Genomic DNA, 11847 nt, shown 5'->3' with positions numbered 1-11847 from the left:
TACAGTTTTGATGCTGCAAAACCGTCTGCCAGATGGAAGGAGGGAGAACATTGCACGTGAGGGGTGGAAAGTGTCCTTCACTATGCTATTTGCACGTCAGATGATGTGTTTGTCATAGAGTTGGGAGTTGGGAGCCTTCTCCCAGGCTATTCGGGCCCTGAACCAGGTGTAGGACTGGACTCCCACACACATCACATCACCACACGCAGTCTGGTTTTTCTTCATGCACACTTCCTATAATTTATAATCTTTTTCTGCTATTTGCACATTTTTACTGTAAATTTCTCAGTTTAATCTGCAAATTTTGTAATAACCTGTAAATTGTAAATACTGTAAAACCACTGTCATCTAATGGTCGGGCATTGCATTGCACTACAAGCATTTCACCTCATGTCATACTGTGTATGGTTGTGTGTGTGACAAATAAAATTTGAATTTGAATTTTGAATTTGAGCTTGTGATATAGCAGCAGAGGACGCTCTCAATGGTTCCCTGGTAAAATGATGGGAGGATGGGAGGAGGGAGACTGGCCTTCTTCAGTTTCCTGAGAAAGTGAAGATGTTGTTGGGCTTTTTTCATGATGGTGATATTGTTCAGGTTCCAGGAGAGGTCATCTGATATGTGCACACCCAGGAACTTCACACTGTTGACCATCTCAACAGCAGATCCGTTGATGTGCAGTGCGGTGTGGGTCATTGAGCTCTTGTTGTTATTCTGACACCAGTCCACCAGGTGTTGTACCTCCTCTCTGAATTCAGACTCATAGTTGTTGGTGATGAGACCCACCACTGTTGTGTCATCCGCAAACTTGATGATGTGATTTGAGCTACTGTGCAGTACAGCCATGTGTTAGCAGGGTGAACAGCAGTGGACCAAGCACACAGCCCTGCGGCGATCCTGTACTCAGTCTGAGGACTTTGGAGGTTTTATTTCCTATGGAGACAGACTGCGGCCTGTCAGTTAGGAAGTTCAAGATCCAGTTGTGGAGAGCGGTGTTTATTCCTAGTATGTCCAACTTCTTTACCAGCTTTTTGTTGGTTTACTCTACGAAGTGTCATCCTGACATCTGCTGTGGACAGACAGAGTACTTGGTCATTAGGAGAGGGGGGCATATTTGAGCTCCTGGGATAAATAACTAATAACAAACATTATAACAAGGCCAACAAAGGCCTTTGCCAGTCTAATCATTAAGGCAGACAATAAACTACAAGCCCATTGTCATTAATATGAGTCATCCTACAGCCTGGACTAACAACTCAGGTAAACAACTTAATAATTCATGAGTGACATGAAACTGAGTCAACTGTCTTCAGAAAGTGCTAAAATTGTAATACTTATTGTGAATTTCTTATATTGTTTGTTCTACAAAGATATACTTCTTATACTTCATAACTCATGGTGTAATTGTTCTTTGTGCATATTTTTTGTACAGCTAGAGTTACATACTCTTCAACCTGAAAACACTACGTCCAGATGAACAGAATCAGTTTTTTAGTCCTTACCTTGATGATTGAGCATGCATCAAGAGATATATAACTGGTCATTAGACTAAAAGGCTCCTAGCCTTAATCTGTTTGACTCCAAGGTTTCTTTAACACTCTGAGGTCTAAATCATGGAACTCATCAGAGATTATAACCCTAACCCTGTATTTTTGGGAAGTCCAGAGCACACTTTCTGAGAAAAATCTAAATAGTTATTGATGGGTGACAGTAATAATGTTTTGGTTTGGATTTTTTTTTTTTTTTTTGTTACCTGATTGCCAAAACTAATAAAAACATTAATTACATGTTCAAATTGCTGAGGGTTACACCTCAAAGGGTCACTGACATAAAAGTACAGATTGACACAAAAGTACAGGTTGAAGTTTGATCCTCAGTCAAAAGTTTCTGGTCTATAGTGTGAAATTTTTATTACTTTAGCAGTGAAGTATATGTGAGGCATGGTGATGTTGTGGTTCACACCATCACATAACGATTCTGGGTTCAAATCCACTGACTTAGATTGGGGACTTTCTCTGAAGAGTTGTAATGTTTTCCCCATCTATACGGGTACTCTGGGGTCTTCCTACAGTTCACAGACACGCATGCTTTCGAAGTTCCTGAGAAGCACTGAAAGGCGGCAGGTGACATCCTGTAAACGCTTCTGGACGATTCACACCGTTCTTTTCCTCTCACTCAGTCATTCTTTGGTCTGGACAGCCTATATGTCGCAAATGATGTGGTGCAGGTTTCACAATGACTAATTTCTGAAAAAAAGAAAATGAGAAAGGAGCTTGAGTTTTTTTAAAAATAATTTATCTTTTACCCGATCACACTTTTGACTGACCATGTTATTGTCGGTTTTTTTGTAACCTCATGTCCAGTTTGTTCTCAGTTGCTGTCAAGCTGATTTTAGTTTGATAAACAAAGAAGAAAAAGACATGCTAAAATACTTTCCATGATCACATGAGAAAAATAACAGGTTGGCTTAGTGTCATTCAGACCGCCTGCATACTTGCTTTTCACACCTCTGCTACCCCACTGTGTTCATCCTTTGTTCTCTGCATATAAAAGATTATATCGTGACACTGCTGCTCACAGTCTGATGCGTATGTGCAGCGGGAACACACAGAAAGTGAGTAGTCTTACCTGTAGAGTTGCTTGATACATTTTGGGGAGCTTTTTTGAAGATTTTTCAAAGTGCTAAGGAAAAAAATCTAATTCTGGGGCTTATTTTACTTAATAAGATGGCAAAAATCTTAAAATTAATAGACATCTTTCAGGTTTAGACAAATCAAAACCGTGATTGAGTTTAACCACAAATGATATGTGGTCTTTCAGGACGCACTATATACTACAGAACTGCTTCACGTGTCTGTTTATTTACCTGAAATTGTTTCTTTTTCAGCTTTCAATAACACAGGCTCATTAAATAAATATTTCCAGCTCAGTAGCAACATGTTTCACGTGAAAATCTGGATCTGTGCTGGCCTCCTGCTGTCCCTCCCTCACTGCACGTATCAGTCGTGCACAGACGGGACACCAAAACAGTGCGCCGATGCAGAATTTGCTCCGGGAGCCAATTTGGCCGGGGAGGGCTTTGATATCACCAAAATGGAACGTAAAGGAGCCTTTGTGCTCGACATGAATCAGTGGAAACGTAAAGATAAAACATGCATGCTGTGTGCCAACCCTTTCTTGGAGAACAAAAAGCAAAAGCTACCCCTGACAGTGGTGGACTGGAGGGCAAAGCAGTCCTGCAGCGCCAAAGTTTCCACGAAACTTCACAAATCCAGCGAGTCACTTCTCAGTTCCAGCGTTTCTTCTGTTGAAAACAACTGGAAGGTGAATCTAGATCTTCAAGCGGGGAGTAAAAGTGCGTCACTGATGCTGGGTGGTACCAATTCTCATCTCTCGAGTTACTCCATGGAGAAAACCAAGAATGACAAGTACAGCTTCGCAAGCCACAGCATGTCCTGCGAGTACTACAGGTAAGAATACGAGTACTCTGATGCGCTGTCTCTTTTTTATCAAGATAAAAATGCTGAAATGCAATTCTGATGTTTAATTGTTGTTCTGAAATCAGCTACAGAGTGTCCAGTGCTCCAAAGCTGCACAGAGAATTTCGCAAAGCTCTGAAAAAACTTCCCAAAACCTACAGCGCAGAAACCAAACAACGGTTTTACAAACTCATTGATGACTTTGGGACCCACTACATCACCAAGGTGAACCACAATAACAACAGTGCACCTGAAACACAGCAAAATTGTGTCAGTCATTTCTGAGTAACACATGCAAATTGTGTTGGATTATTTGATTCCAGGTGAAACTGGGGGGAAGTATCGAGTCTGTCACCAGCATCAGACAGTGCCAGGCCAGCCTTCAAGGGCTCAGTGCCGAGGAAGTGCAGATGTGCCTCGAAGTTGAAGCGTCTGCCAGTATTAAAGATAAAAAAATAAGTACTGAAGCAAAACACTGCAAAAAGGATATACAGCAGACAGACAGTAAGTCTGCCTTCTCCAGCCTCTTCAATGACAGGTATGTAAAAGTTTTCTCAGATATTTCTGATTTGTTATCTCTTCTAACCCCAGCGAGGTGTCAGACTTGTTCTTCCATTAACTAAACCATAATAATTAACAGCTATATTATGCCTTGTTTCTGGTGGCTTCAGAGTTAAACTCTTTAAAGACTGACTCCTCCAGAGTTGTTATGATTTCTTTCTGTCGCAGCTGTTCAAGCAACTCTGTGCTCCACAGGTTCACAGAAATAAAAGGTGGTCATACCACAGAGCCAGACCTTCTCTTCTCTGCGGACAAAAATCCAGAAGCCTACAAGGGATGGCTGAGCACATTACCACAAAACCCAGATATCGTGTCATATTCCCTGGACTCTCTGCATGAGTTACTACCTAGCACGAACAAAGTCAGAAAAAACCTGCGCTCTGCCATTAGCCATTACATCCTGGAGAAAGGCCTGTGGAGAAACTGCACTGATCGCTGTAAGGCTGGAATTAGAACCGACTCGAGGGATGCCTGCGTCTGCCAGTGCCACAATGACCCTGCCGTGAACCAAGATTGCTGCCCTGTTCGTAAGGGAATGGCACGGGTCATCATAACAATACAGCGGGCTTCTGGTCTGTGGGGCGACCACACCACCGGTACAGATGGATACGTGAAGGTGAATTTCAACAAATTAGAAGTCCGGCGTTCTCCTGTCATTTATAACAACAACAACCCACACTGGGGCATGGTCGTCGACCTGGGCTCAGAGGATATTTCATCAGCTAAACTGAGATTTGAAGTTTGGGATGAAGACAACAAGTGGGATGATGACCTGTTAGGAGCATGTGAGCCACTTCTGACTGCTGGAGTTAAAGCGGATCTCTGTAATCTGAACCACGGCCAACTGTTCTACAAAGTGGATGTGCAGTGCGCTCCAAGTCTGAGCGGAAAGTCGTGCACCGACTATAAACCTTCACCTATGAATTCAAGTCTGAAGAAGTTCTATGTGTCCCGTCATGCTCGTCCTATTCCAGAGGCCATCCTGTCAGAGATGGGTGTGTTTGTGGACCAATCAAGTTCAGGGAAAAATCTGAGTGTTGCTGCCGAGAGTCCCAAATATGATGTAATAGTGTGATGCGGTGAAGAAAATTGGCTTCGCTAAGACGATGAGTTATCAACAGTTTTATTTTAGTCTTGATGTTTTTGAAACTTCTTGTAATGACTCTGAAAGGTAGCAGCTGAAAGTAGAAGAAGTTAAACTTACGTGTCAAAAAAGCCCATTGGCATAATGCAGACATGTAGGCACTCTGCGCAAGGTCCTACTATCTCTTTAGCTTTATGACGAGGTGCTTCCTTCTTAAAGATTTGCGCAACAGTGTGGCATACAGCAGTTTATTCAGTGAAGTGTGAACAAACATGACTCCCACACTACGAGCCACATGCAGTTCTGATGGCTCAGACTGATGTCATTACTTCAGTCTAGGTGGCTTTTAACCCACTTGCATCTGGCTTTAACGCCTGGCTAGGGAGGCTATGTCTGGGTAGCATCTTGCACCAAGGCTAAGGGTGTGTACATATAACTGCGGTTACAAACTTACATATGGTTCACATGTCCTACTATGTATAAATACGTACCGGTATGTATATATATTTTTCATAAATAAATATGGAAAATGTAGTGAAAATTTTGCACTTTGCTTGCTTGGGGTTGGACCCCTTTTTCCCTTCAGAACTGTGTTGATAACAAAGATTCAACAAGGTATTGGACACATTCCTTAGAGTTTTGGTCTATACTGATGAAATACTATGACACAATTTTGGTGCCGTCCCACTCAAAGTCAACTGCCGTTACATACTTATATATGGTTCACATGTCCCATAATGTATAGACATGTAAAAAATAAATAAATCATATGCACATATGGAAAGTTTGTAGCCTGAGTATAGATTTAAAAATGACAATTTGTTCTTGTATGCCACTAGTAACAAGTGTATTAAATACATAGAAGAAACCTGTTATCCTTCAGTAATAATATTACAATAATAGGTTATATATCCCGGTATTTTAGAGAAATCCAGAACAAACTTTGTGCAAACAATGTAAATAGTTATTGATGTGTGAAACATTATTCTCTTTGATGAATGATTTCTGATTGATAGTGGTGCGTGTCTGCAGTTTGCATGTTTTCTTTCCCTCTCCCTTTGCTCGCCATTTCCCTAGGTACACAGACTGCAGGCTGGTGTCAATTTGGGGGTCTCCAGCTAATTAGGGGAAAGAGGCTTTGAATGGACAAACCTGGAGTCCACACCCTGATAAGGAAACTCACCTGTGGCTGGAGGCGTGTCTCTATTCCTTGTTTGGAATTGTTTGGCACATGTGTAGAGCTTCTCTGGTGCATTTCTTTTGTTAGAAGGTTGTGGTGGGAGTAAAGAGGAGTAGGTAAGTCTGTAGACCCCATACACTTACTGACGTAGAATCTTTACTGTTAGAAACATTAGGTAAGTTGGTTGGTGCCACCCATGTCATTTTTGAGCTTGTTTTGAGTTGAGGATTAGGACTTTTTTTCCCTCCTAGTTTTTCGAGGGTAAGAGCTCAGCTAAGTTTTGGTTTTGTCTTTTTTGGTGTTTTTTCTGGTGCAACCTAACTGTCCCTTTCTCCCCCACATTTTTTGGGTCATTGTTTTTTGTGTGAAAGCTGCCATTAAACTTGTCTCAACATATAACACTTGTACTGAGTTTCTGGAGTTGCTGTGTTACCCCCTCCTGCCCTCGAGGAGGCGTAACAATAGGTAAACCCACTAATTCTATATGCTTAAGTGCTTTCTGTCTAACATTCACACAAGTTCATGCTTTAGTGCATGCATCCAGGATTAACTTGAGGTTAGTATCTTGCCCAAGGATATTTGGCATGAAGACTGGAGCTGCCAAATGACCTGCTCCATCCCCTCAGCTGTAGCTGTAGCTGAGGGGATGGAGCAGGTGTGAATAAGAGCGTAAATGGTTTCCCCTCTGTTTTGTAGCACTGCAACAAACTGGTAACCTCTCCGGGCTGTACACTGGCTTTTGCCACATGACAGTTGGGATAAGCATGAACCTATAATATGGAATAAAAATTTAAAAAACAAAACAAAAAACCCCCCACAGCTAAATAGTATAAATCACCCAAGAAATGTAAAAGTGGTTTCACAGATCAGCAGGTGTACTTGCATACAGTGTCTTATAAAATGTTTCAAGTGTTGCACTCCTTAGTTGTCAGACAACTTTATATGAGGGCTGAACTGTCATCATCAGGCCAACTATGCTATTATTACTGCACAAAGATAAAGGACGAACTTGGAGTTCTGAGGAGTACTCGAAGGGAGTAGGTGATGTCCTGTAAACCTCTCATTAATGAGAACTGTGGAAGGTCTGAACAATTTACACCACCCCTTACCTCTGCAGCCATCCTGTGACATGTAGCAACTACAATCCCACCTCTGTGCAGGCCACATGCGATGCAAATCATGTGGTCCAGGTTTCACTATGACTCATTTCTGAAGAAATGCAATGGAAAGAACAACGTGACATTTTTTTTTAAAAATTTCCTTATGTTTCCTTCAGTTCCACTTCTGTCTGAAAAGCTGTTTAACACTTGACCTTTACACTGATTTTATTCTATTACCTTGTGTCAAATGTATTCACAGTTAATGTCAAGCAGATATTAGTTTGATAAAGCTTTTGTACGTGGGAAAACAGTTGCAAGAAATGAAGCATCATTTCCTCTCACCTGTGGCCAGTGTCCACAAACACACAAGACAAATAGCAGGTTTATTTCGTGGTAATAAACTGTTAAACCAGCCCCCTACTTTTTTTTCCAACAGTATGACCTCATCATTTATCTTCAGTCTTTCTTGTTGGTCTTTAAAACGGTATACTAATACTGATGTTCACAGTCTGATGCACTTGTGAAGCAAAAGCACACAAGAGAAGGTGAGCAGTCTCGACTTTAGAGTATGCATTTAGGCTAATGACCAAATTAGTGAGCCTGAAAAACTGGGGTTACTGAAGCTCTGCAGGGACACTTTTCATGCTCTTTAAATTTACCCAACTTTGTTTTAAAAAAGAAGTAACAATGTTTTTTTTAAGGTACAAATCTGATGTTAAAAATCTGATTATAATTTGAAACCAAAATATTTTAACTTCTGGTTCTTTTCTACTTCATTAAAACACCTTCAGTAGATTCTGAAATAATATCTTCATAACCTCAGTACAGATTTCTTTTAAAGATTTTATTTGTATAAATCTTTTGGGGTTTTTTTAATCTATATTCAGGTTTAAAAAATTATTATTTATACAAAACAAACCAAATCTATTGATAATATTGCACTCATTCTCATTCAGCTTAACAGGCTCCCATTCTTTAATGTAGAACCAAGACTGTTGCTCAATACAAGATTTCACTACTCACCTTCAAAGCTGTCAGTGAATGGGCATCCCCATATCATCTGGATCTCCTTCACCGATACGTCACTTTATGCTTTTCGCTGAGCTTCAACTGCTCTAATGAGTCCTCGTTTGAAACATGGATCTCGGACCGTTAGCTGTGCTGTGCTTCGTCTTTGGACTCATGATCACCTTGTAGGGGCTATGAATACAGACACCCAGAAGTTGAAATTTTCAGTTGTATTCAAGATAAAAAGAATGAATATTTAGGCATTTAATTTGACAGATGAAAACCATCATTGACTTTAAGCACAAGAAGGTTGTTTTAAGAAGTTAGAAATAACAGAACGTACTATATACTGCAGAACTGCTTCAGTTCTCTGTTTTTCACCTTAAATTGTTTCCTTTTCAGCTTTCAATAACACAGGCTTTCAATAAATATTTCCAGCTCAGTAACAACATGTTTCTTGTAAACATCTGGATCTGTGCTGGCCTCCTGCTGTCCCTCCCTCACTGCACGTATCAGTCGTGCATAGAAGGGACACCAAAACAGTGCGCCGATGCAGAATTTGCTCCGGGAGCCAATTTGGCCGGGGAGGGCTTTGATATCACCAAAATGGAACGTAAAGGAGCCTTTGTGCTCGACATGAATCAGTGGAAACGTAAAGATGAAACATGCATCCTGTGTACCAACCCTTTCTTGGAGAACAAAAAGCAAAAGCTACCCCTGACAGTGGTGGACTGGAGAGCAAAGCAGTCCTGCAGCGCCAAAGTTTCCACCAAACTTCACAAATCCAGCGAGTCTCTTGTCAGTTCCAGTGTCTCCTCTGTTGAAAACGACTGGAAGGTGAATCTAGATCTTCAAGCAGGGAATAAAGGTGCATCACTGATGCTGGCTGGTACCAATTCTCATCTCTCGAGTTACTCCATGGAGAAAACCAAGAATGACAAGTACAGCTTCGCAAGCCACAGCATGTCCTGCGAGTACTACAGGTAAGAATACGAGTACTCTGATGCGCTGTCTCTTTGTTATCAAGATAAAAATGCTGAAATGCAATTCTGATGTTTAATTGTTGTTCTGAAATCAGCTACAGAGTGTCCAGTGCTCCAAAGCTGCACAGAGAATTTTGCAAAGCTCTGAAAAAACTTCCCAAAACCTACAGCGCAGAAACCAAACAACGGTTTTTACAAACTCATTGATGACTTTGGGACCCACTACATCACCAAGGTGAACCACAATAACAACAGTGCACCTGAAGCACAGCAAAATTGTGTCAGTCATTTCTGAGTAACACATGCAAATTGTGTTGGAATATTTGATTCCAGGTGAAACTGGGGGGAAGTATCGAGTCTGTCACCAGCATCAGACAGTGCCAGGCCAGCCTTCAAGGGCTCAGTGCCGAGGAAGTGCAGATGTGCCTCGAAGTTGAAGCGTCTGCCAGTATTAAAGATAAAAAAATAAGTACTGAAGCAAAACACTGCAAAAAGGATATACAGCAGACAGACAGTAAGTCTGCCTTCTCCAGCCTCTTCAATGACAGGTATGTAAAAGTTTTCTCAGATATTTCTGATTTGTTATCTCTTCTAACCCCAGCGAGGTGTCAGACTTGTTCTTCCATTAACTAAACCATAATAATTAACAGCTACTGTATATTATGCCTTGTTTCTGGTGGCTTCAGAGTTAAACTCTTTAAAGACTGACTCCTCCAGTGTTGTTATGATTTCTTTCTGTCGCAGCTGTTCAAGCAACTCTGTCCTCCACAGGTTCACAGAAATAAAAGGTGGTCATACCACAGAGCCAGACCTTCTCTTCTCTGCGGACAAAAATCCGGAAGCCTACAAGGGATGGCTGAGCACATTACCACAAAACCCAGATATCGTGTCATATTCCCTGGACTCTCTGCATGAGTTACTACCTAGCACGAACAAAGTCAGAAAAAACCTGCGCTCTGCCATTAGCCATTACATCCTGGAGAAAGGCCTGTGGAGAAACTGCACTGATCCCTGTAAGGCTGAAATTAGAACCAACTCGAGGGATGCCTGCGTCTGCCAGTGCCACAATGACCCTGCCGTGAACCAAGATTGCTGCCCTGTTCGTAAGGGAATGGCACGGGTCATCATAACAATACAGCGGGCCTCTGGTCTGTGGGGGGACCACACCACCGGTACAGATGGATACGTGAAGGTGATTTTCAACAAATTAGAAGTCCGGCGTTCTCCTGTCATTTATAACAACAACAACCCACACTGGGGCATGGTCGTCGACCTGGGCTCAGAGGATATTTCATCAGCTAAACTGAGATTTGAAGTTTGGGATGAGGACAACAAGTGGGATGATGACCTATTAGGAGCATGTGAGCCACTTCTGACTGCTGGAGTTAAAGCGGATCTCTGTAATATGAACCACGGCCAACTGTTCTACAAAGTGGATGTGCAGTGCGCTCCAAGTCTGAGCGGAAAGTCGTGCACGGACTATAAACCTTCACCTATGAATTCAAGTCTGAAGAAGTTCTATGTGTCCCGTCATGCTCGTCCTATTCCAGAGGCCATCCTGTCAGAGATGGGTGTGTTTGTGCACAAATCAAGTTCATGGAAAAATCAGAGCATTACTACCGAGAGTCCCGAGTATGATAGTGTGATGCGGTGAAGAAAAATTGGCTTCGCTAAGTAGTTAAGTGTTAGGATACCTGGGTGGTTGACCCAGTGTTTTCAATTAATACAGTTTTGAGTCTTGTTTATTCATTATAGTTGCCTTGTATCTTGTGTTTTTTAGTTTAGTTTGCTTACTCTCTTGAATTTATTCAGTATTCTTAGTTTAGGTTGTCTTGGTACGTATATGGTCCCGTTGATGTCTTTGTCTTGTCTCTGTGTCCTTCCCTCAGCTTTGCCCCCATTAAATCAGGCTTGTCTTCATGTTTGCCTGGTTCTCTACTTTCCCACTCGTGTTTCTATGTGTGTGTCTCTCTGTCCCTCGCCCTCTCCGGTTCTGTCAGTCTGTGTCTCAGTGTGCGTGATTCTTGTTTTACTTGGTGGTGTGCATCATGTTCAGTTTAGCGGCCCCCTGTGTCGTCTGCTAGATTGTTGCCAGCCGTGTTCCCCAGGTGTTTCCTCTTTGCCCTTATTCCCTCTTGTATTTAGGGTCTGTCCCGCCCCCCAATATCCCTTACTCTCAGCTGTGTGTTCTGCCTGGTTGTCTAGTTTCCAATACCTTCCAGTTTAGTTTTGTATTTCTATAGTACAGCAATAAAACTGCTTTTTGTCATTTTGGGTCCTCCAATCCTGCCCACTTCACACAACACTTGACAAAAAGGTATCTTTAAATTTTTATTTTAGTCTTGATGTTAGTTGAAACAGTTTGTAATGAGTAAACCGAGCAGCCGAAAGAAGAAAAAGTTAAATGGGCCTAATGCAGCATGTAGGCTGGGAAGGATGCCATTGCTTCACT

At 41.8% G+C, this 11847-nt stretch overlaps 1 protein-coding gene and 1 pseudogene across 2 annotated transcripts; both read left to right on the top strand.

The window, feature by feature from the left end:
• The first annotated feature begins 537 nt into the window (after positions 1-537).
• On the top strand, positions 538-7126 carry LOC147333068 (perforin-1-like). Its single transcript, XM_086290005.1, has 4 exons — positions 538-3470; positions 3566-3704; positions 3803-4017; positions 4236-7126. The coding sequence occupies exons 1-4, from the start codon at positions 2938-2940 to the stop codon at positions 5113-5115; spliced, it is 1767 nt and encodes a 588-aa protein (XP_086146131.1). The 5' UTR covers positions 538-2937; the 3' UTR covers positions 5116-7126.
• A 1736-nt stretch (positions 7127-8862) lies between these two features.
• LOC147333067 (perforin-1-like) lies at positions 8863-11049 on the top strand (annotated as a pseudogene). Its single transcript, XR_015128956.1, has 4 exons — positions 8863-9395; positions 9491-9630; positions 9729-9943; positions 10167-11049. The product of XR_015128956.1 is annotated as a perforin-1-like (transcript).
• Positions 11050-11847: the final 798 nt, after the last annotated feature.

The sequence above is a fragment of the Aulonocara sp. 'chitande type north' Nkhata Bay genome, linkage group LG4 (assembly GCF_057382095.1).
Source record: "Aulonocara sp. 'chitande type north' Nkhata Bay isolate Kocher_YH1m ecotype deep benthic linkage group LG4, A_spYH_male_GT1.1, whole genome shotgun sequence".
In the NCBI taxonomy this organism is placed as follows: Eukaryota; Metazoa; Chordata; class Actinopteri; order Cichliformes; family Cichlidae; genus Aulonocara; species Aulonocara sp. 'chitande type north' Nkhata Bay.
The sequence above is the reverse complement of the archived record's forward strand: the minus strand, read 5'-3'. Positions and strand labels throughout refer to the sequence as shown.